Source organism: Microcebus murinus, chromosome 10 (genome assembly GCF_040939455.1).
Source record: "Microcebus murinus isolate Inina chromosome 10, M.murinus_Inina_mat1.0, whole genome shotgun sequence".
Taxonomy (NCBI): Eukaryota; Metazoa; Chordata; class Mammalia; order Primates; family Cheirogaleidae; genus Microcebus; species Microcebus murinus.
The window spans coordinates 7,106,179-7,130,609 of NC_134113.1; the positions used below are offsets into that span (position 1 = coordinate 7,106,179).

Here is a 24,431-nt window from a genome sequence, read left to right on the forward strand (position 1 = left end):
GACCGCGCGCAGGGCAGGACTCGCCGCCCAGCCCGGGGGTCAGTCCAGGTGCGCACCGGCCGGCCCGGGTCCGAGGTGAGCCCCGGCGGAGGACGCGCCTACCGGAGGGGCGGCCTCCCGAGCTCCGGACCGAGCGCACCCGGGACTGGGGGCCCAGAGGGGGCCGACGGCCGGCCGGGGAGGCGTCCCCAGGGAGCCAGCGCCCGGGCGGCGGGGCCGGCGCGGTCCCTGAGGGCGCGGAGGAGCGGGGCCGGAGGGAGCCGCGGCGCGGGGCCATGCGCGGGGCGCAGTAGCAGGAGGCGCCGGCCGGATGGCGGGGGCCGAAGCGCGGGGGCTGCGCGGTGGCAGCCGTCCGCCCGGGCTCCGGCTTGCGCTCGCGCTCCGGCTGGCGCTGCTGCTGGCGCGGCCGCCGTCGGGCCGAGCGGGCGCCCCCGAGGCGCAGGGGCCGGCGGCGCCCGGCACCGCAGCCCCGGCCGGGGGCGACCGCTGCCGCGGCTACTACGACGTGATGGGCCAGTGGGACCCGCCCTTCAACTGCAGCTCGGGCGCCTACAGCTTCTGCTGCGGCACGTGCGGCTACCGCTTCTGCTGCCACGACGGGCCGCGGCGCCTCGACCAGAGCCGCTGCTCCAACTACGACACGCCGGCCTGGGTGCAGACTGGCCGGCCGCCCGCCCGCGCTCGCGACGCCGCCGCGCCCCGGGACCCGGGCCGCGAGCGCAGCCACACGGCCGTCTACGCGGTGTGTGGCGTTGCCGCGCTGCTGGTGCTGGCAGGCATCGGGGCGCGTCTGGGCCTGGAGAGGGCGCACAGCCCACGCGCGCGGCGCACGGTGACCAGGTGAGCGTGCCGACTGGCCCCGAACCCCGCTTGGACGCCCCGACGCCCTCTCCCCGCCGCGCCCCTCCATCCTTCCCGCCCCTCTTGAAGCGCTGGTCCTCTCAACAGGCCCCTTCTCTTGATCTTTCCTCCGTGTGTCCCCCTAGCCCCCACTTGATGAGGGAGACACCGGATACCGCCCCGACTCCCCTTGACCTTATGGTCTGTGCTGGGCGCTGGGCGGCTCCAGCCTCGCCTCGCAGAGGGCTGCGAGCCTCGGGTAAAGGGCACGAGGTCAGCGCCAGGGGACTGGGCGCGCTGGCCAGGCAGGGGTCAGAGCTGATGTAGTACTTGGTGTCTTGGGTGGAGAGCAGGGAAGGGGCACTTGGCTCTCTCCTGCCCTCCCTGCCATCTCTTCGGTGACCCCAGAGCTGTGACTCCGGCCTGACCTTCCTTGCCTGGGTTCCAGAGGGCCTCCCCTATCGCCCACTGCATAGCCAGGCGCAGGTCAGGGTCTCTGTCCGCACAGGGAACAGCGTCCAGCGCTGCCAAGGCCAGCGCAGGTGCTAGCTGCATTCTCAGCCTGGTGTGAAATGGGGTCTATAGGACCCAGGTCACCTTCCTCAGCCACAATGGGGACTCTCAGATTCTGTGTCCAGACCTGGAACTCCCACCTATCTACCACACTCATGCACTCACACCCCCCAGTAATTCCCTCATCCTGGGGCCTGTGCCCTCCTCATCCTCCAGGTCCCAGCACCCTTTGGGCAGGTGGGCTGCTGACACCACAGGTGACAGGCTTGTACTTAGAAGTGACAATGGAGAGAAACCCCCACAGCAGGGTGGGCCAAATGTGGACGCTTCCCCCTCCTGGGCCCCAGGGCAGGGATGAGGCCTTCCTCGGCCCTGTGGCAGCCCTCACCCCAGACCACTTAGCCTCCGCCCTCAGCCACTGCCCGCCTCCATGACGCGGAGCCTCTTGGCTTGGGTCCTGGGTATTGCAGGGGACAGTAGCAGGGGCACCATGAGGGACCCCTTTTGGGTCCCTCATGCTGGGTGGGTGAGGGTAGCATCGGGGAGGCCTGAATATGTCCTTGACCAGGGTGGGGCAGTGGGAACTGAGGGTCACTACAATGTAGGAGGTGGCTGGGGCAGGCCAGTTGACACACTGGTCTGCGTGCGACGGGAAGCAGGTTTGGTGATGCCTCAGGAAGAGCGGAGCCCACCCCTGATGTACTGCATGGCCTGGGCGGGTCCCTGCCCCTTTCTGGGCTCCCTTTTCCCCTCTGGGGAGACCAGGAACAGGGCTGGGACTCCTGTGTGGGTGTTTTCTGAACCCCTGCCCTCACCCTAAGTCTCACACTTAATTCTGTCACGGGGCTGACGGCCAGGGAAGGCTTTTCAGAGGGCTCAGAGGGGCCGCTGGAGGGTTCACTCGCAGGCCGGAGGCATGACGGTCACTCATGTTTGGGAGGGCTGGGCTGGTGGCGCTTGTCTAGAGTTGAGACCACAGAGGGGAGCCGCTGAGGAGTGAGCAGGGCAGGAGCATCAGTTCAGGCAGGTGCCAGGACACTTTCAGACCCTGCCACGTGGCAGCCAAACCTCAGCCACCCCTGGTGTCCTACCTCCAGGATGCCTCTTCATGAATCAGCCACTGGAGGCCCCAGCCCAGAAGGAGGGTCAGGCTGAGCAGGAGAAAATCATGGGTTCTGGGTGCTGAAGGCAGCTGGGCTTAATAGACATTGTCACATTATCACAGCTGGGTGGGGGCTGGGTGGGGCTGGGTACCCAGGGAGGCAGCTGCCCAAGGTCACACAGCCTTGGGGTGCTGGGCTGCCACCAGGGATCTCCTGCCCGCCTCCCCCACCCCCACCCCAATCCGTCATCATCATGCTTGTGCTGGCAGCTATGTCACTGCACCCAGCGGAAGCCCTTGCTGCAGGAGGGGAGCTGGGTGGGCACTGGGGACGGGGGACTCCGGGGGACTTGAGGAACGACAGGAGTTGTATGGGAGGAGATGGAGGAAAGGGTGTCGTGGGCAGGGCTGTGTTGGGAGAAGAGGCTGTGCTGGGGAGGCTCTTGAGAGTGGACTGCAGGAAGGGGAGGGAAGGGGAGCCTCTGGAAAACAAGGTGGCCCTGGTTACATGTGGCCCAGTAGAGTTTCCTGGCCTGCTCTGGGATGTGGCATTCTTGGGGCCACAGGTGAGGCTGACGGGTTGTGCCTGGGAGGGAGGCTAGACGTGTGAGGTCTATGAAGAGAGAAAGGAGGCACAGAGAGGTTGAAAGAACTGCCCAGGGCCACACGGTGAGAGTGTCATGGCTGTAGCTGGGGCTGGCCTTTGTTAGGCTGAGGGGGCCACCCATCACCACTCTGTCCCCACAGGACACTGACAGAACTTCTGAAGCAGCCAGGCCCGCAGGAACCCCTGCCTCCACCTCTGGGCCCAGCCCTGGGTAGCTGCGTCCAGGTGCAGATGGGAGACGGCCTCCCCCAGGGCTCCCCCCACAGCAGCACAGGTGAGCAGGTGGCCATGGCGCTGTTGCCCCCAAAGGAGCGAGGGTAGGGGCGTGCTCAGGCTGGGCAGGGGAGGCTCTGAGCTGTTTCCCAAACAGAAATGAGCTGCTTCCTCTGTGGGTGTGTGAGGGGCCCTCCCCTCTGTCCCTCGGTCCTGCCACCTTGAGTCTCGGGGGCTGTGTTTTGTGAGGAGTCCCAGACGCGGTTCTGCCGGCCAGGGCTCTGGAGCCTCGTTCTCCGTCCCTGGCTTGGAGGCAGAGCTCGGCAGCCCCCCCCCTCGCTTTCCCGCCTGAGTCTGTCCCTCAGACGTCCCATCTCGGCGGGAGCAGGTCGCGGGACTCAGCGCCTGCTCAAGCCGGGAGCCCTTCACCAGGGCGCACCCGCAGGGCAGGCTGCCACGGGGCGCGGTGCTGGGAGCCAGGCCCTGCTCCAGGCGGGGAGGTCCTGCCCTGAGGACAGGCTGTCTCTCCCAGAGAGCCCACCCGGGGTCCCGCTGGGCTGCCCTGAGAGGGCTGCAGGTGCCGGCGCGGGCCGAGTGCCCGGGTCGGCGGCGGGGCCGGCCTACTGACCCCTCCTGCCCTCCAGACAAGAAACGCCTCAACAACGCGGCCCTGGCGTCGGCCACCCCAGGGCCCCCGCGCGTCCCCCGGCTGCAGGGCGGCGGCAGCAGGACGCTGCAGCCCGACTACGCCAAGTACGCCACGGTCAAGGCCGCCGCGCTCAAGGCCGCAGGTGAGTGCGCCCGGGTGTCCGCGCTCCTCCACCGCGAGGCTCGAGGCTCGGGGCGCCCCGAGCCTGACCCCACCCTGTCCCCGCAGAGGCCGCCCCGCAGGACTTCTATCAGCGCTTCCCCGCCCCCGAGCCGGTCCCGCGGGCCCCGCGGCCGCCAGACGACCTGCCCGCCTGCCCCTGGGCGCCGCCCGGCTACGCGCCCCCCGCCGGTCCCGCCGTGCCCGGCCACTATGCCGCCTGGACCGCAGGTCGTCCGGCCCGGCCCGCCCCCCGCGGCCACCTGGTGGCGCAGGCGTCCCCGGCGCCCCGGCGGCCAGGCCACGTGCCCCGGCGCCAGTTCAGCGTGGAGAAGCTGCCCGAGGCCTTTGGCCCACAGCCCCCCAGCCTTTACGGCAGCGCGGGCCGCGGTCCCCGGCACCTGAGCACCAACAGCAAAGCCGAGGTCACCGTGTGAAGCGGAGCCCTGTCCTCCCGAGGCACGGGGAGAGGGGGCCAGCTCTTCCTTCTGCACCGGCTGGACGGCGCCCGTGGAGCCTGCAGGGCCCGGGTTCCTGGTGTAAATTAACCCCGTTCTGTGGTTCCCACCCCTGAGAATAAAGGAGCCCCAGCTTGGCTGGGAGAGGCACTGATGGCGGCATTGGTCATTGACTGGACAGACGGCCGTGCCGGCAGAGGGCACAGCGTGTGCAAACGCAGAGGACTGCTCTGGGCAAACGAGCCGGGAGCCAGCGAGAGGCGGCTGGGGAGAGTGGCCAGGGTTGCCTGCCAGGCTGAATGCCCACACTAGTGGGTGCCAGGGGACAGCCAGCAGTTACACTCAGCCATCTTCTGGCCCAGGCACAGGGAGAGGGCTGTTGGCCTGAGCCCTTCTGGGGGCCCACGCCCTCTGGTGGAGGCGACCCTCCAGCGGGTCACCCACTCTACAGCTTGAGCTGGCTGAACCTGATCCTCACTGACATGGTCTGGCTGTGGGCCGGCCCCTGGCCTGCAGGCTGCTTGGCCGGATTGGCCCAGGGCCACCCCCCTAATGGGTGCGGGCCGTGTGGACATCTGGTGCCCAGGATGCGGGGGCCTCCTCCCAGGAGCTGCTCTGAGGGCAAGGGGGTGGGAATGCTGGAGCAGGAGCTGGCAGTGCCCCTCTGGGTGCCCCGCCACACGCCCGGCACTGCTGGCATGCCTTCCTGCAGGGAGGGCTCCTGGTGCCTGGCTGTGGCCAAGGCATCGCCAGCAGCCTTTGTGCAACTTCCAGAGTCCCTCTGTGCCAGGTACTGTTGGGGGAGATTGGGGAGGCTGGGCTATGGCCAGTGGAGGTGTGTGACCTCAACAAAGCCACCCAGTTAGGTCTGTTTCCCGCCTGAGTCCCCTAGGTGTGGTATAGTGTTTTAATAACAATGGCCACCTGTTGCCCTTACTTAGTCCTCACAAAAGCCCCATGGGGCGATTTTTACAGATGAGGAAATTCAGGTTTTGAGACCTAAGTAACTTGCCCAAGGTCACCCAGCTGTCTCACAGGTTAGGGCCCTCTGGTGTTACAGAGAATTTGGGTGAATGGCAGGCAGGGGCAGTCTGGGGTGGGGGTCTGCCCCCAGGGTGTGAAGTCTGGGACCTTCTTCCTGCTGGCTGGGCTGCCCTGAGGCCCCCACACCCATCAGATCCGGCCAGCTCCTCACCCGTCAAGGGTCCTGCCTGCAGTGAGGGGCCCCAAGGCTTGTGGGGAGAAAGCTCACTGTTGCAGCTGCTGGGGGTGGTGTGTGCCCCTGGCCCTGTCCCACAGCTGCATAGGGCGGGGGGAGGGGGTGGGTGCTGAGTCACCGAGCCTGCCAAGACTCACAAAAGGATCAGGGTTCCTGGGCACATCGGCCACCCACGCCACCTACCCTGAGTGACGCAGGCCCTGGCTGGGCTGCGTTGGAGGTGGGCAAAACCCCTCTGCTCATTCTCCATCGCCCTGTAGCCAGGCTAAGGCCATGGGCAGTGGCATCACTGAAAAGCTGATGTTGTAACTGTGGACAGGACCAGCTGCAGCCTGCTGTTACCGAAAACTCAGCACTTGTCCTCCACACAGCATCAGAAGAATGAGAACAAGCAGTTCAAGGAGAAGGAAAGAGAAGTTATTACTTTGCTGGCAAAGGAGGAAAAATGGTAGATCTTCTTGTCCCAAAATCCAAATTTCCTGAACATTAGCAGAAATACAGAGCTTTTAAAGGGAGGGCCTCTCAGTTCTACTGTGGTTAACTATTATTCTAATCTCCCATTTTAGCAAAGACAAAGCCCCACCTGAGCCCACCTGGGGGCTGGTGTCTGCCTGGGTTGGCTGAGATTTTTCCCCAGAAAGCGCAGGGAAAGTTTTAAAGAGAAAATATTTTTGCTGTTCCCCCCCACCCCCAGGTCCTTCCCTGTGACAGTGACTGCCCTTCAGAGAAGCATGTGGCTCAGAGCTTGAGGGACTGTTACTCAGCCGGGTGGGTAGGGCTGAGCCATGGACTGTGCATGTCAGTCTCCAGCTTGTTCCTACCCAGGTGGCACTCCCAACTCCACCCGTGACAAGGCCCAACACTCCCGTCCCAACCTTGTGGTGTCCCCCCATCCCTCCACACGTGTCTTAAGCCAAGCCTGGCCTCTGACCCGCCTCCCAAGGCACTTACAGTAAACTGGCACTGTGTGCCATGTCACTTAAACCCAGCCAGTGGGGACTTCAGTCCAAGGCAGAGATCAGCCTCCCCATTCTGCACATGGAGTGGAGGCTGAGATGCCAGGTCCCACCCAGGGTGACCCAGCTGGGAAATCCAGTTCCTGCACTTGGATCTGACTTGTGGGCCTGGGAACCTCCTCAGGGGGTCACTGCCTTCAGAGAAGGAAAAATTAAGGAGTGGCCCACCTGATAGAGATTTAGCACCCTGAATCTCAAAGAATTGTTGCTGTCAGCCGAGCCACCAGCATCACATCCGAGAAATAAGACGGAACCTGGAAACGGCAACCTCTGACCCCAGAAGCACCACCAGCAGCCCTTTTACCCCAGGCCTTCACTCAGCCCTGGAGTAGGCGCCAGACACTGGGAGGGGCCAGGTGCACTGGTGGGCAAAGGCCGGTCAGACTGAAGCCAGGGGCCTCTCAGCAGCGAGGGAGGGGCGGGCTCAGCCCCCGGCGCATTGCAGGCCAAGTCACACAGCCGCGTGGCTGGTCGCCATAGCAGGCACGCTACAGACCCTCACACACCTCGAGCTGGGTGGTACCAATCTGTGTTTATTGAAGAACCTATGTCCTGGGACACGGTGAATGATTCAACATCAAGGAAGCCATAGGTGTATCCCCCTTTTCAGTGAAAACCACCCCTTCCCACCCTCAACAATAACAAGAAAAGGCACAGTATATACACAAGACACGTGGGCTGGGCAGGGTCCATAAATTACAGTGAGTGGGGGCAGGGGCAGGAGAAAGGAAGCAGGTGGGGTCCGAGCACACCCCAGGGCAGGCCCAGGGCGAGGCCAACCCATCCCAGCCTGCACTCTGCATGGGGGGGGGTTCTCTGCTGTGTGCACCCCCGTCTGCACTGGGGCCCTGGCCCCCTCTGCTCCAACCAGCCCAAGATGAGAAGCACAGGGTCTCAGTCTCAGGAGCCCTGGGGAGAAACAGCCTTGGGTAGGCACCATGCCAGGGGATCCAAAAAAGTGGGACCACTTTTTCTCCTAGGACCCCCATCAAGATAGGGACCTCCTTCCCAGTGCCCACTATGACAAGGGCATGTTGCTGGGGAGGGTTGAGGGCTGGTCTCTGCCACCCTGGCTTGTTTTCAGGTAAAGGGTTAAGGATAAAAATATACAAGTGCTCCTTGAATTACAATGTTACATCCTGACAAACCCATCATAAATGGAAAATATCATAAGTCGAAAATGCATTTAATACCCCGATAAACCAACCCATCATAAAGTCTTAAAATTGTAAGTTGAACCATGGTAAGTCGGAGACAGTCTATACCACAGAGGTAAGAGCTGGGGGAGAGGTAGGAGGGAACCAAGAAACCACGTGGAAGGCCCCGGGCCCCAGTCCCAAGGGGTGGCTTCATCTCTCCCTGCCCCTGGCCTACCCTGAGCTGGGGCTGGCCGCCTAGGAGGTAGGGGAGTGGGAAGGAACAGGACAATTAAATAAGATACCATTTATTTTTAAAAAATTAAAAAATAATGCCGACATTATTTCATCTGTCCCCAGGCCTGTCCCCTGCCTCCCACCCACCCACCTCCCTGGGCCGGGCTCCCCTCCTTCCCTGGCCATCCCGTGTAACTGAGAGAGAACGACTGGCTTAGCGAGGCGTGGGGAGGGACGCAGACGCGGGGATGTATAAAAACATTCGTATAAAAAGGGGGGAGGGCACAGCAGGCACAGTCCTGAGGGCAAATCGCTCTCTAGTGCTCAGAGCCCCACGTCCCAGAGAGAAAGCCAGATAAAAAATGAGGAAGCAAAAAGGCGAGAGATGTTCAGGGAGAGAGAAACTCAGGAGGGCTGGAGGCAGAGGCTGTCTCTCCAGTGAGGGGACCCGAATTCCTGCCCTGCTGTCTTTGCTCTCAGGCCCACCAGGCCCTGGACCACGGGCATCTAGTGATAGCAGCTCTAAGGGCCTCCGCCCAGGGGCCTGCTGGCCTGAAGTGGTCCAAAAGCCTTGGCAGGTGACAGCTCAGAAGACAAGGCATTGTCCCCACAGCTCTTGGGGGAGGATCGTGGGGGAGAGCGACACACAGAGGTGGAGGGCAGTGGGCTGAGCCCGGTGGTCAGGAGGCAGCAATGGCGGTGCCGCCACCCAGCTTGACAATCATCTGCTGGCAGTCGTTGCAGGAGCGCCGGTCACCCACCTTCTCCAGGGTGCGGGCGGCCTCGGCCAGCAGCACAGCCCGCTGGCCCGGGGAGGAGAGGAAAGAGAGGGGAAGGTGGCGGCAGGCCAGCAGGATGGCGGTGGCCCGCTCTCGCTGGCCAGGCCAGGCATCCAGCTCTCCTGTGGGAAGGATGAGATACGTGTTGGAACCGAGAGCCCCTGACGAGGCTGAGGCCGGTGCTGTTCTGCAGGCGCGACCTAGATCACTGATTTAACCCTCACACCCACCCGGAGGTGGGCACGGCGGCCCTCTCTAGTTCACCCCGGTGACCTTGGTGGCATCCCACGGCTGGTCTGCAGTCTGGCTCCAGAGCCCACCTCCGGCCCTCCTTCGTGGTCATAGCTGGGTCCCTTGCAACTAACACCCACGCCACGTCCACAAGCCACCAAAGCCAGCCTCAGGCTTCCTCCATAGTTAAGGAGGTGAGCGGTGCGCTTGAGCGCCCCCTGCAGTCCGGGGCGGGGCCTCACCGTGCTTGGCGCTCTGAGCCGTGCGCCTCCGCAGACTGTGCTCCAGCAGCTGGTGGGTGCGGGTGGGGCTGGCTCCCGCCATTAGGCGCACGGTGGCTTCGTGGAGGAACACCTGGGGAGGCGCAGAGGAGACATCGGTCAAGCCCCAAGTCCCCGCCTGTACATGCCCCAGTGGGTGCCTCTCCCTGAGCCACCTCATTGCCACATGTGGGTACCCCTCCCTCCCACTGCCCTACTTTGCTCACCCCAGGAAAGCAGCCTCCGTTGTCCCCTACTGTGACCCTGAGCCACACCAGAGACCTGGATGGGCAGCAGGAATGGGGAACAAAGCACAGGCCACTGGCAGGGACAGGAGGAAGGGGAAGACAGAGGTGGCGAAGGCAAAGGGCCCTGTGGCACTGTGACGAGGAGGGCCCTGCCACACCCTCTGGGTTCCCAGACAAGCAGCCTGGTGAAGCCTCAAGGCCGTGGAGGCTGTCTCCAGTTTGAAAAAAGGACAGGAGAGGGGGACAGAGAGGTGAGGGATGGCTGGGCTGGCACCAGAGAGGCCCGGTGCCCTGTTTCCTTCCGTTTCTTCAGAAAGAAACAGAGTCCAGAGGTTTGCAGGTCACAGGGTGCAGCTCTTAGGCAATAAGAACCACTGCCTGTCACTGACACTTCCGTGTCTCCTCAAACTGTTAGAAAATGACTCAGGTAGAAATATGTTGAGTACATTACTCTAATTAGCAATAAAAATTAAACAAAAAAGGAAATGGTTTGAGTCCAACAAGCCCAGTCACACAACTGCTCTCAAATGCTAGCTCAGACCCTGTGGTCACGGCCACGGGAGAGTCACCCAGCAGAACTGAAGCCCCCGGTGGCTCAAAAAAAACAGTGAATTTCCCTTTAAATGGGGTTCCAGGGAGACCTGTCACTCTGCCAACCAGTTATGAATAACGTCAGAGTGGAGCTCTGGACACAGCCAGGAGCCCCTGACTCACTGCCACCCCTTGGCGCCTCCCATGCAGCACTTGACTGGGGAGCCGCGGCTCGTGCTGGGCTGTCCTCGGCGGGCAGAGCATGGCCCGTTCCCGTGCGCTTCAGGGCCAGGCACACAACGGTCACTCAACCAGCGTGCACAGGTCAGATGGCTGGCCTTAGGGCCAACTCCACGACCACATGCTGGTGCCTGTGCTGGGTTCTGGGGCTCAGGCCCCACAGACCCCGATCTGTCCCTCCCACCAGCCGGCTGGGCCTCACCTTTCGGTACGCGGGGCGGAAGCTGTGCGCCAGCCTGCGGAGGCTGCCCAGGTCCCGCTGGAAGCCAGCTAGCTCAGCGCCTGACGCGTGGTAGGTCTCGCCCAGGGCCTGGCTGGCGCCCGCCTGCTTTTGCCAGAGTGCTGTCCGTAGCGACAACAGCAGGTCACAGGTGAGCAGCTGGACCACCTGTGAGGGGAGCCAGGACAGAGAAGACAGGTGACCCGCCTATCCCAGAGGCAGGGACCCCAGCACCTACCAGGCCCTCCCCCAGCCCGCCACCCAGAAGTTCCAGGAGGCAGCGGCGGCCCGAGTCTGGAAAACACTCCGCAAGGAGCGAGAGCGGCTGAAGGGGAGCCAGTCCTTTCCGTCATCCTAGGAGGAGACTGTTCTCTCACTCTGGATTGAGAAAGTGAAGCCTCTCACAGGGCTACTGGCGTGTGTAGGGGACACAGCACAGGCAGGTGGCTGGGGCAGGAATAAAAACCCTTGTGGTCTGGAGGCACAGGTTCCTCCACCTCACGGGAGCCTTGCCATGGCCAGCCTGGAGGCTGAGACACCCACAAGATTCCCCAAGGAAGAGCCTGAGGGGTGGCATGGCCTGCAGGGGCGAGGGGGAGGGAGAGACAGGTGTCCAAGAGCGCAGAACCAGAGAGGTTTAGTGCTTGGGTATGTAACTCATCGACCTGGGTTCAATCTCAGCTTTGCCACTTACTGGCTACATGTCCCTGGCACAGGACTTAATCTCTCTGAGACCCCGTTTTCTTCATCCAAAAAGTGGGCGTGGCATCCCAGGGCTGTCTGTTGTGTATGAGATAGCACTGTGAGTGCACACGATGCCACACAAGTGTCAGCCACGTGTACTCTCTGCTCACTACCTACGAGGCTGGGCTGCCCACGTGGCTCCCGGTGGCACCATGTGGAGCAGGGGGAGCAGCGAGTCCTTCCTGAGACGGCTGCGAGCAGTCCCCCAGCTCACATGGACCCCAGGCCGAGCCTCGTCTCACCCAGTTTGGCTCTTTTTTTCTCCCAAGGCCCCGGACATGGGAAGTCATGGTGCTGTCCAGACCCTGGCCTGTGCCAGCAAGGCCCTGACCCTTGGCCATGCTGTCTTCTGGATGCTGTCACACAGAACACAGGGACATGGATGGGGACAGCTGGCACTTCTCAGATGCGAGTGCTGGAAGAGCCCCCCCCCCCCCCCCCCGGGCACCAGAGCAGCAGGCCTGGCTGGATCTTGTCCTCTGAGGGCCGCCAGGCAACACAGGGTTTCCTAGGGTCACTCTCCTACCACAGAGCTGCTACCTAGGCACCCTAGCCCCAAGGGTGTCCACGAACCTCTCTCTCTTCCCCCAAACTTAGCCTAAACTATTTGGTTTTCTTATGAAGACAAACACGAGAGACTGACAGAAAGCCCAACAGAGAAAGTGAGATGGGCCTCCGCTTCCTGCCTCTGGTCTTGGCCCCTTCTTGTGCACTGCCTCTCTCTGTAGGGGCTGGCACGCTGTCCTGGGTCCACTCCGGTGCCCAGGCCCACTAAGAACCTCTAGCTTAAAGTGCCGGCCTGGCCAGCTGAGACAAAACCCCAGTGAGTGGCTCCGAGTCTGACCCTCCAGGACTCCCCTCATTCCTCCCTCCATGGAGTTAAGCCACGTATTCCCCAGGAACAGGTGATGCTCCACTTCCAGCTGTGAGCCCTCCCCCTTTTCCCAGGGTGGCTGTGCTTTGGGACCCAAGTGTGGCAGCACTGCCCTCCAACAGGACCTTTTCCCGGAGGGATGGGGCCTTGGGCAAGGACATGGAGGGCAGCCTCTCGCGGGCCGGGCAGGCCTCTGGGATGCACTGTGGAAACACTGCATGGGTACTGAGAACATGCAATGCAACTACAATGCACCGCAGCTGCCCGCTGGGAGGTGGGAGACTGGCCGTGGGGGCGCCCAGGGCAGTCAGCTGGCTCCGTGCGTGTGTACGTGTGTGTGTGTGTGTGGCTGGGTATGGAGGGACCCACGCAGAGGCCGGCCTGCAGGGGACTGGGGAGTCGGGCAAACTGCCTGGAGCAAATGCCAGGCTCTGGCCAGCGGTGGCTCACCAGGGCTGACAGCCTGTGGACCAGAGGGATCTAGGACTCGGGGAGCTTACGAAACGTACGGGTGGAAATACACTTCAGAGAACAAAAAAGGGATCTACCTGGGCTAGTGGGCCATACTTTTGGGAAAGGGGGCTGTGAGCCTGGTTCCTCTGTCTCCTAGACAGCCCCACATGCTGGGTCTGCTTGAGGCAGGAGGGAGAGTTCTTGCAGACCAGAGCTGAGCACCTTCTAGAGGGGCCGACTAAACCCTGACTCACGTGGTTAAGGGTGGGGTCAGAGGTGGCCCCGCTGACGTTGAGGCTGCTCCACAGGTGGCTGCTGGCTCTCTCGCAATGGCAGAAGGCGCTCTGCTGCCCATCTGGCTTCCCAGAGAGTGAGGCGTGCATGGCTCTGCAGGTGTGGAGCACAGCCTTCACCAGGGGGCTCCTGCAGCAGCGACAGGGAGGTGGGAGGCGGGTCAGTGTGTGCCAGCTGTGTACCAGGTAGAGGGGCCCAAGCCAGTGACCGCCACACCCCACACTGCTGTGACACGTGGGCCTGCTGACTGCAATGCTGCCACGATGCTTTCAGGTCACTGGCCCTGGGTCAGGGCCAGCTCCCGACCCCATAGCACCCCCTCATTCAGTGCAGGACGCGATTAGAGACCCAAGCTCAAGCACCAGGACTGCCACTAAGAAGCTACCCCAAATGGTCATTCCAACATCTGTGCCTCAGTTCAAGTGGCCACAATATTGTTTGCTACTAACTATGGTGACATGATGTGTTGGCCCTATTATTTGTCCCTGTTCTCTAAGGGATGGACCATTTCCCCACAAGTCTGGTGTTAAACTCTCTGGAGAAGCTTAGCTTCTTTTCAGGTGGGGCTGCGGAGGGTTCCCAGAGCATCATTGTTCCCACAAAGCAAAGGACCCAGGAGTAATCAAATCCAGAGCTGGCAATGCCTGCTGGGGCATCTTAGCTGTCTGCTGCAGCTCTGCTGCTCAGCAGTGAGACGACTTTATACAACTTACCTGCCCAGCCTCAGTTTCCTCAGAAGGGCAGACAGGGAGACACACGCAGGTGGAGTGCTAACACCGGGCTGGCGCAGGTGTGTGCTTACTAGTTGGGGGGCCCGAAAATGGAGCCACTTAATGCAATCAGGGTGTTAGATCAACTTTAGGGGACACAGGGCTTCAAACCTGCTTGCACTACTTCTCTCGGCTCCTTTCTGTGTTCCTGGTGAAGAGTCTGCTCAATGGGAAATGCTACAGCCTTGGCTCTCAGGATAGGACCTTGTGGGTCCTTTTTGCCTTGGAGCATTTTACAGTTTCTCTCAGGAACACTCAGATCCAGTAGGAAACAGCCAGGGCTTAGCAGGCGGGGCTGCCCGTCACTAAGGGCCAAATGCTCCCGAGACACAGACGTGAATCTCCAAAGAGGAATGTCAAGAGCTCTCTGGTTATGCCATGTGCTGAAGGCTATTTTAGTTACAGGACAAGGGTGCCAGGGCTGATGGTGGGGGTGGAGGGTGGCTGGAAGGAAACTGATAAAATGCTGGCACACGGCAGGAGCCTCGGGTGCACACAAGCTCCAGGGGAAACACGGGTCTCCCTACACTGCCCACGAGGCACGAGCACACTGCCTGCCTCCGCCATGATGCTTCCAAATTTGCCAGGAGCCACAGGGCTCTCTGTCTCTCCCTTTTAGCCCGTGGCGCCGCCAAGGCTGCAGGGAGGAGGCCTGGAGGCAGTGCTGACAGCTGCTGGGATGGCTGTGGTGCCGGGCAGAGCAGACACTTACACAGAGGACACGATGGCCCAGCCTGGGTTCTTGTGGTGCCCTCGTCCCCCTTTTCTGGCTCCCCATCTGTCACGCAGCCCTGAGCCTTCACCCCAACCCACCCACCACGGCCAGCTCTCTCCCGTGAAGTCAGATACGATTGCCCTGCAGAGGAGCAAGGGAGCAGCCAAGGAGGATTACGCACTCAGTCACTTCCAGGGCCTTGGGGACACGCTCTACTTTGGTAAAATGAGAGCGCACAGCTGCGTCGTCTCCCTGAAGCCAGCTGATGGCCACGGTGATTGCAGACGTCCACCAGCGACAGATGACATCTGGACCTAGAGGGGGACAGCACCACACATACTCCAGCACCCAGACACAGACCTGTGGTGCTTAGCAGCTGGTGGCACCTTCTTGCTAAGTAGTAGGTGGCATCTTCACCGTCTGGCGACGGGCTGGGGCCTCTGGGTTCCCTTTCCCACGTTCCTGGTGGGAGCATCGGCCAGCACGATCTTTTGGATGAGTTTGACAATATGTACCAGAGCCTTAAAAATGTTCCCTCTTGTTAACCTAGTAATCCCATTTTTGACAGTCCACAACAATGAAATTGGCTTAAATAGAGAAAAAAGTTTAACAGAGATGTTCATTGTAGTGTTACTTTATTCTTAACCTAAACTTCCAATAGCCGTAAAGTACGGTGTCTTCAAAGTACCTATCTGTAACAGGCTCATGTTAGAATATTTTAAGTCTTTTCCTCTCTCAGCCTTAGTTTTCTCAACTGAAAAATGATGTGCGCTCACAAAACCAGTGGGGATGGTCATGTAAGAAAAAAGGCCTGAGAGCACATGCTCTTCCAAACTCTGAAATGAAGCAAGGCCACAAGGTCAGTGGTCACAGTGGGGTGGCTGCTCTTCTGGGGTCTTCCCTCCTGAGGGAGAGCGGCCAGAAAGTACCTTGGTCCCCCAGCTCCCCGAGTGGCCTCGGAAGCCCAAGAGCTGGCAGCTGATGTGCTGTCAGCCCTCGGCAGTTCCGGCCCAGGCGTCAGTTCAGCCCGGGGGCTGCGCTACGACACGGAGGCAGTGGGGAGCGGGGGGAGGCCTGGTGAAGAGTCCGTCCAGCAGAAGGTGTGAGAACTCAGAGCAGCCTCAGAGGCCACTGCACCTCTGAGAGGCGAGTCCCCACCATCCCTGGGGCCTGGACTGCTTGGGGCCTGTTCTCCTGGGCGTTTGAGAAGGGTCCTGACCGAGGAAGACGTGCACTCACTCTTTGTCCCGCTTGTCTGAGAACCAGCACTTCCAGCCCCTAGAACGCTGCCCAGGCTGGGTAACTGTGGGGGGTGGGGGGGCTGCAGGCATGAACCTGGGATCCAGAGACGATGCCTGAGCACACACTCACATAACTCTGGACCCCGGCAGCAAAGGAGGGGGAGGGACCGGCTTACGCACGCCCAAGACCTGGGGCTGCCCACAGATGCTCACCAAGGGCTGACTTGAGCACGGAGCTGCTGGAGAGCGGGGGGGTCACGATCCCCACAGAGTCCACAAAAGAATGAAGTAATTTCAGGTACTCCAGAGCCCTGGAGAATTCACTAGAAAGAAAAGAAAGGGCCCCTTGAACATCAAAACACACACACGAGTACCACACTGATGGTCTAGCTGTTCAGCCCTCCAGCCCTGAGACCCGACGGCCATTTCCAGCCCCTTCTCTCCCCTCCCCCCAGGCCTGCCATGGCAGTCTCTGGGTTGTCACCGACACTCTTCCCCCTACTGGGGGGCCAGCCTTTCTCTATCATCCCCCACCAACTAATCCCAGCTCCTCCCCTCAAGGCCCAATTCCAATGTCATCCCCTCCCAGAAATTTTCTGCTCTCCCAGGCAGAACTGGCCACTCCCTCCCTCCTCTAGTGCACGCCAATCAGGACCCGGGCCCTGAGTGACAGTGACTCTGGCACCCTCCTGCCTCGCAGGTCTTGCTCTGTGAAGGAGAAACTGTGCTTGGGAACTATGTAAAGTGCTAAAAGTTGCTTGGCACACTCAGCAAGGGGCTAGGTCCCCAGGGTGTCGCCTGCCTTCTGCCGAGCCCTCCACCTTCCTTCCCCTCTCAGCAGGCCACTGCTCTCCACCCCAAGAAGCACCATCAAATTCTGGACTCGCTCCAAGTACTGACTGTGTTTGGAGAAAGGATTTGTAAAAAGGGACATACTTGGTCTAAGAGAAAGGGCCAGGTCGGCACTCACACAGGGCTCTCATTTTTGAGAAATACAAAGGGATCATTCGATCTCCTGGCCCACTTGACACAGGGCTTGTTTCCATCTGGGAGTGCAGACCCTGAGCTGCCTGGGCAGACAGGCCCCGAGAGGCGGGGGAGACTGGCCTGGGGACTTTACCAGCTGTCTTCTTCTGGGTCTCCAGCCTTCCTCTTGGCCTGGGGTTTCACCAAGGACTCCACAGCTCGCTCCAGCAGGTTTTTGCAGAAGGCCTGGTGGACCTGGGCAATGGGGTCAGCTGTAGAAGGGACAGGCAAGGAGATGAGTTAAATGGGCTTTATTTATGAGCCCATTTTGTCTTTGTGGAGAAAACAGAGGACAGGGAGAGAAACCCAAGAAACAGCTATGCCCTGTACCTGGGGGTCAGATTCCCAACCAAGTTCCACAAGTACCACGCACAGGCAGAGGTTGGGGCAGCGTGTTCATCCCAGACTGAAGGGCCCACGACTGTGCAGTTCTGGATTCGCAGGGAGGTGGGGGGCGGGGTGAATGGAGGGAGCTGTGTGTCCTGGCACACTGCTCAGCACTTCACGGGTGGGAGCTGTGAGATGGTGCCCACGAGCCTGGGCAGAAAGCAGGAAGCAGAAAGGTGGACAGCCGCCCCACGTCTCAGAGGCTGCCTCTTCTCCTTGTAGCTTAAGGGGAACAGCTAGCCAAGGAGAAAAAGGTGGTGGCTGCTGCCATATTCATGACAATGAAGAACCTGCTCCTGTTCTTCCAGAGCCTTGTTATGGAATCTGCGACCAGCAATGACCTGGCCAAGCCGATTAAACAAGGGGCCTTGTCATGCTTGCAGCCACTGACTTTCACCAGCAAATCCCCTTCCTTGCCGGCTCAAACCATGGCAGCACCAGCCTTTTCTCTCCCCTCATATGTGGCCCTGCCTCGATCTGACCACGAGGAAGAGGAACACGTATGGACATATTCTGGGTGAAAAGGCCAAGAGCCGGACGCTGCAAGCGGTGACCAAGCCGGTGGGAAGTCTGTGTTTAGCCAGCAGGGCTGGGGTGGGAAGACTGAGGATTGCTGGATTGCTTTTGCGTTCACATTTTACTTTTTGGTGTTGCACACAATTCTTATGTTGAGCAATAAAGTTGTTATTTAAAAAAGAAAAGGACAACAGACATCCCTAACGTTTGCCATACACTCCTGTACCTGCAGAGCCTCACTCTCCCCACAGACGACTCTCAATTCAAAGAGGGCGAAAGTACAGCAGAAAGCAGGAAGCCACTGAATGCTCAAGGTCTAAGTCAACCTCGACTGGCCTCTACCGCTCCAAGGCCTGGCAATCGACTCTAATCACTATCAACTGCCAGGGACAGAAAGCCAGCGCCTCCTTCAGATGCCTGGAGCCCCATCCCTGTCACCATGCTGAGCACTTGATGACCGCCTGCCACCTACTGTTCCCTAACTGCTCCATACATGTCTGTCTGCTCTCCCAGTTGGACCAGAAGACCGGAGGCCAGGAAACAGCAAGCCCCACACATCCTTTGTGTCTCCAAAGAGCCAAGAACAAGGGCTGAGAGTACAGTTGGTGCCTAATCACAATTTATTACCGTGTGGCACTGTGATGCAAGGACCGTGGGCTCTGAATGTCAGCGAGCAGAGCTGCAAACCCAGCCAAGTTGCCGACAGTCTCTGCTCAGGTCTGTGACCTTAGGCAAGTTACTCAACTTTCCTGAGCCTCAGTTAAAACAAACAAACAGATTAACCAAGACTGAGACAACCTGTATCTCCACATGCCGTAACCCTGCAGTATCAGGGGCTCCCATGGTTTCTCCAGTTCTGCATGTTTGCGAGGGTGTTCTCACCTGGGTTCCTCTGGGCACAGTACAGACTCTCCTTGGCGGCCGACTTCACTGACCAGCTCCGCTCCATGAAAAACTTCTGGCCCAGGGGGTGGCAGAGCCAGCGCAGGGAGTCAGGGACAGCACTGCGTTCGGCGCCACACAGGCTCTGGGCTCGACTGAGGAAGTAGCTCTGTGGAAGGACAAGGACCAGTGGTGACACCAAGGCGGTGGAATGCTGGCTGCAGCCACTGTGGGGCCGTTGGAAAGCGGTGGAGGCCAGCTTGCGGGGAGCGCAGGGAGAGATCAGTTGAGGGTCAGGCCCTCAGTGGACCCCTCCACTGAAGCCAGGGCCAGCGCTCCAGTGGCACCTGCCAGGCTTGGTAACCAGGTCCAAGCCCCAGCAGGGTACATGGGGGGCTCCTGCTGTGTCCTGTCTTGGGGCTGGGGCTGCCCCACCCTACTGGAATCAAGTCCTTACCCTGCCGGCATTCAATCCGCAGGGCGAGTGGGGAGAGGGGAGCTATCTGCAAGGTGCCCCGTGCTGCACCTTGCCCTCAGCCCCCCGAGTGCCAAGCTAGGCAGCCCCGTTGATCCTAGGGGGACTTCTGCCCATCTGTCATTGTAATTACATATCTTTTAGAGTATTTTTAGGCAAAACTGTATTCTGCTTTGACCAGTTTTTCATCTCTTTTACCTCTGAGCATAGAGTGTACAACACTGTCCAGCACACAGCCAGCAGTCAGGATCACACCAGATAGCCTGGAGCAAAGGGGACCCACACAGGCGTGCGTGTGCACGTGTGTGGGTGAGACGCCCTCCCCACAGAGCTGGCCCAGCAGGGGAGCCCCTACAGAAACCCCAATGGCCGCCGCATGAGCACCAGCCTGCAAGGAGAGACCAAGAGGGGGCTTTGCAGCCTCTTTGCCAGACAATTCAAAGAGCTGGGGCCCAGTTTCCAGGTCCCTTCTCCACCTGCCAGGATAACATCCTTCCAGGGCCCCAGGGACAATGCTGCCTATCGCATGTTTTCAGGAGGTCTGTCACTTTTTGAATCAGGATATCTTCACTCTAACACCCACAATTGCCAGCCCATATTCAAAATGAGCCAATATGAATAAGGAACCGAGGAGAGACAGACGGCGCGGGAGCCCGGGGGAGGGGCAGCTGGGCCAAGGCCCGTGGACCTCGACCTTCACACTTCAGCCCCTGCCTCCACAATGAGGGCAGCCGTTTCACGGTCTGGTTCAATCTGATGGTTCTGACCTTTACTGGGCTCAAAGTAGCCATCAGCTAATGTAACAGCTTCAGAAGACTTGAATGCCAGGGTCAGAAATAGCACTGCCAAAGCGCCACTCAAGGACACAGATGGAGGAGACCCTCTCTCCAGGGGCACCTGGAGACAGCTGCCTGGATCCGAGAGAAAACAACCTGGCCAAAGTGCTCTACAGACATGCACTCACGCTGTCCTGGCAGCTTCTGGGACAAGCCGGGGCACTTCACTTGCATTTCAAACACAGGGCCAGTGCACTAAAGTCTTCCCCCTTTGCTGACTAGCCTGGAGGAAAGGACACTGGAGAACACGTGTACACAACCGCCTGACCTGCCAGCCTTCCACAAAGCACTTGCTGAACCTGAGTTGGTCTCTGGCAAGGGTGGGAGAGCAGCCACTGAGGAGCCAGAGGCTGGGGGTGGGGGTGGGGTGGGCAGTGTGATTCCAGGGCTGCTTTGATGTCTCAGAACCTTCTAGCAAACAGTTGGCTCCAACTCTCTCTCCAGGAAAGGAAAACCTGCTCCACGTGACTGATCCGCAAGGGAGTCTGATGGTTGCTCCAGGGGAAACAGAAGCAGAAACAAAGCCTAGTACAGGTCATGTGGCAAGAAGACTCCAGAGAGGCCAATGAGGAAATCATTAAGTTAAAATACATTTTTAACACTCTAGGAGGCCCAGGCGGGTGGACTGCTCCAGGTCAGGAGTTCGAAACCAGCCTGAGCAAGAGCGAGACCCCGTCTCTACTATAAATAGAAAGAAATTAATTGGCCAACTAACATATATAGAAAAAATTAGCCGGGCATAGTGGCGCATGCCTGTAGTCCCAACTACTCGGGAGGCTGAGGCAGCAGGACTGCTTGAGCCCAGGAGTTTGAGGTTGCTGTGAGCTCACTCTAGCCTGGGCAACACAGTGAGACTCTGTCTCAAAAAAAAAAAAAACCGGCCGGGCGTGGTGGCTCACGCCTGTAATCCTAGCACTTTGGGAGGCCGAGGCGGGCGGATTGCTCAAGGTCAGGAGTTCAAAACCAGCCTGAGCGAGACCTCGTCTCTACCAAAAATAGAAATAAATTAATTGACCAACTGAAAATATATATACAAAAAAATTAGCCGGGCATGGTGGCGCATGCCTGTAGTCCCAGCTACTCGGGAGGCTGAGGCAGAAGGATCACTGAGCCCCGGAGATTGAGGTTGCTGTGAGCCAGGCTAATGCCACGGCACTCACTCTAGCCTGGGCAACAAAGTGAGACTCTGTCTCAAAAAAAACAAAAAACAAAAACAAACAAACAAAAAATACATTTTTAAGATTAATTCTTAGAAAAGAAAAACTTTTAGTTGTAGCAAATCTCAATGGTTGGGGGATATCTTTACACCACAGAGTGGAGAAAAAAATAAGTATAAAACTTTTTAAAGATAAAAAAAATAAAATGGTTAGAGGGCTTGAATTTAGTGGTTTAAGCTTACAAGAAATATAAATCCTGGGACACAGACATCCACAGTATGGTTTCGGTAAGGGAAATTGAGAAAATAACTTTTGTTACTTTTTAAATTCTTTTTGGCATTATAGTCCTATAATAATTTTCCTGAAAAAAATTTTCCTAAATTTTACAGACACCATCCAGAATTCTCCCAAGCTGGGGCTTGGAACCTCTCGCCTACAACTCATCTGTTAATTGTCTGATGTGAGAGAGGCTGTGGCAGAAGCCCCAGAACTGTTACAGATCCTACAGCCAGCCAGTCCCAACTCCAGGTCAGGTCCCCCAACATCGGTCTAACCCTACAGTCCTCAAATCGTGTGCCAAGGTACCTGAAGCACCAAATCGAGCACTCAGGGGAGCCACAGGCTGTTTTTAATTCCTGATGAAAACAGCAATGCTCACATCAGGTAGACACTGTGTAAACTAGATGGAGACGGTTTGCAGCCTCAGCGTGAGATCACACTACGTTCCTTTGAATGATGTCCTGTCTTTGTAAGGCTGAATTTTCGGAGGCTGTTGTGATAAAAAGTACTGTGTGAAAGTCAACGTGGAAAAGGAAAGCATAGCCAATTTGATTCCCAAGCTTGAGGAGCTGTGCAGTGCTCAGTAGGCATGTGCATCCCATCTTAGTAAATCATCACAGTTATAAAGAATCAAAACTAGCCTGGGCGCTGTGGCTCACGCCTGTAATCTTAGCACTCTGGGAGGCCGAGGCGGGCGGATCATTTGAGCTCAGGAGTTCGAGACCAGCCTGAGCAAGAGCGAGACCTTGTCTCTACTATAAATAGAAAGAAATTAGCCAAACAACTAAAAACAGAAAAAATTAGCCGGGCATGGTGGTGCATGCCTGTAGTCCCAGCTACTCAGGAGGCTGAGGCAGGAGGATCGCTTGAGCCCAGGAGTTTGAGGTTGCTGTGAGCTAGGCTCACATCACGGCACTCTAGCCCAGGGTGAGACTCTGTGTGAGTCTGGAAGGAAGACAAAGCTTTTTTTTTTTTTTTTTTTTTTTGAGACAGAGTCTCGCTTTGTTGTCCAGGCTAGAGTGAGTGCCGTGGCGTCAGCCTAGCTCACAGCAACCTCAAACTCCTGGGCTTGAGCGATCCTTCTGCCTCAGCCTCCCGAGTAGTGGGACTACAGGCATGCGCCACCATGCCCGGCTAATTTTTTTTATATATATATCAGTTGGCCAATTAATTTCTGTCTATTTATAGTAGAGACGGGGTCTCGCTCTTGCTCAGGCTGGTTTCGAACTCCTGACCTTGAGCAATCCGCCCGCCTCGGCCTCCCAAGAGCTAGGATTACAGGCGTGAGCCACAGCGCCCGGCCTAGTTTTTTTTTTTTTTTTTGAGACAGAGTCTCACTCTGGGAGGCCAAGGCTGGAGGATTGCTTAAGGCCAGGAGATTGAGATCAGCCTGAATGAGACCTCATCTCTACAAAAACTAGAGAAATTAGCTGGGTGTGGCGCATGCCTGTAGTCCTAGCTACTTGGGAAGCTGAGGCCATATTATTAAAATTTCAAATATTTGTATCTTTTGAACCAGCATCACCATGTCTAGAGATTTAGTCTGAGGAAGCTCTTACTGGTGAAGCGCAGCATTGTTTGTCACAGCAAATACCAGAAATAACCCAAATGTCCGCCAGCAGCATCAAGTACCTCTGTAGAATAAAGAGGCTACAAAGAAAAATATCCAAGATTTATCCTTAGGTTGAAAAAAGCAAGTGGCAAACAGGGTTTATGGCTGTGGGCAGGGGGTGAGCTGCCTGGGGGTGGGAGGGAAGCTTCAGCTGTATTTAAAGGTACCCCCATCGCTTGTATCTCCACACAAGCTCCACCTGTCAGAAACGTGATCCCAAAACTGCCCCCACGCCTCAGTCTGTGGAAAAATTACCTTCCATGAAACCGGTCCCTGGTGCCAAAAAGGTTGGGGACCACTGACTTATGGATAATCACATTAAATGAATTATAATGTATTAATATATACCTTAGCATGTGCAGGAAAAACTCTGAGGAGATATACATTGAATTGTCCATGCTTGTTAGGCATACCAAGCATTTTTGTTGGGTTCGGGAGGGTGGGTACACGGGAGGGACAATTTTAAGGCGACCAGCTGGTCCTCAGCTGCCACACACATGCCTTCCTCAAATGGGCTCTCAGAGTCCCTTTCAAAGGGTAGTTGTGTCCTAGCAATAAGGACAACTAAACCCTACTAGGGCTTTGAGCTGACAAGATGATCCTAAAATTAATATGGGGAGGAAAGGAGGGAAAAACCAGTCACTAAAGCTGGAGGACCAACACGTCCAGACATCACAACATACGAGAACACACAGGCAGGAGGGTCGTATGGTGGTGGAGCAATGGAACAGACTACGGAGTTCACAAGCAGACCCAACACCCAGACACGTGATTTATTAAAAAAGGCATCATTTAGGGCAGTAGGGGGATGGAAGGACAGTTTTTTTTTTTTTTTTTAATAACAGGTTCTGAGGCGGGCAGACATCCACATGGAAAAAAGTGGATCTTGCACTACCACCTCCAACTCATACAGAAATCAATTCCAGGTGGATTAGATACCTGTGTGTGAAGAGTAAAAAATAAAGCTCCTTGCAGACAACATAGGAGGACATCTTCATGGCTTTGAGGTATGGCAAAGATTTATTGAAGAGGGTACAAAATCTCTTAACTGTAAAGGAAAGACTAATAATCCAGATTTTGCTAAAACTAAGAACTTGTGCTATCAGTAGACACCATTAAGAGAGAGAATAGGCAAGCCACAGGGTAGAAGATATCTGAAAAGCATATACCTAACAAAGGATTGTCTCCAGAATAAAGAACTCCTCTAATCAATGAGAAGACAGATACCCCAAATAAGAGGTAAGATTTGAACAGGGTTTCACAGAAGAGACTATCCAAATTGCTAAAAACATGGAAAGGTGCTCAGTGTCATTAATAACCTGGGGAATACAAACGAAAACTACAATGAGACATGGTAGAAGGGCTAAACAAAAAATTGGCATCAGCATGTGTTTGGGAGGAGACTCCTGTATACTGCTGGTGGGGTGAAAATCGGTGCAATCACTTTTCTTTTTTTTTAAGGCTGGTCAAGTGGAGCAGTGGGAGTGGAGAAGGAACAAAGGAATCTGTAGC

At 57.8% G+C, this 24,431-nt stretch overlaps 2 protein-coding genes across 3 annotated transcripts in view; one reads left to right on the top strand and one right to left on the bottom strand.

The window, feature by feature from the left end:
• Positions 1 to 294: 294 nt before the first annotated feature.
• On the top strand, positions 295 to 4,751 carry SHISA8 (shisa family member 8). The gene is made up of 4 exons (XM_012741774.2): positions 295 to 840; positions 3,203 to 3,336; positions 3,920 to 4,066; positions 4,153 to 4,751. Exons 1-4 carry the CDS (start codon positions 311 to 313, stop codon positions 4,518 to 4,520), a joined length of 1,179 nt encoding a protein of 392 aa, XP_012597228.1. The 5' UTR covers positions 295 to 310; the 3' UTR covers positions 4,521 to 4,751.
• A 2,538-nt stretch (positions 4,752 to 7,289) lies between these two features.
• The window catches only part of SREBF2 (sterol regulatory element binding transcription factor 2), a 62,196-nt gene continuing 45,054 nt past the window's right edge, over positions 7,290 to 24,431 (bottom strand). For both annotated transcript variants that reach the window (XM_012741773.3, XM_076006964.1), the window contains 8 exons: positions 18,561 to 18,729; positions 16,870 to 16,987; positions 15,963 to 16,072; positions 14,690 to 14,822; positions 12,984 to 13,152; positions 10,641 to 10,826; positions 9,402 to 9,513; positions 7,290 to 9,050 (listed from right to left, as the gene is read on the bottom strand). In XM_012741773.3, coding sequence (XP_012597227.2) covers positions 8,830 to 9,050; positions 9,402 to 9,513; positions 10,641 to 10,826; positions 12,984 to 13,152; positions 14,690 to 14,822; positions 15,963 to 16,072; positions 16,870 to 16,987; positions 18,561 to 18,729 — 1,218 coding nt within the window. In that variant the 3' untranslated portion in view covers positions 7,290 to 8,829. The remainder of the gene's footprint in view (positions 9,051 to 9,401; positions 9,514 to 10,640; positions 10,827 to 12,983; positions 13,153 to 14,689; positions 14,823 to 15,962; positions 16,073 to 16,869; positions 16,988 to 18,560; positions 18,730 to 24,431) is intronic.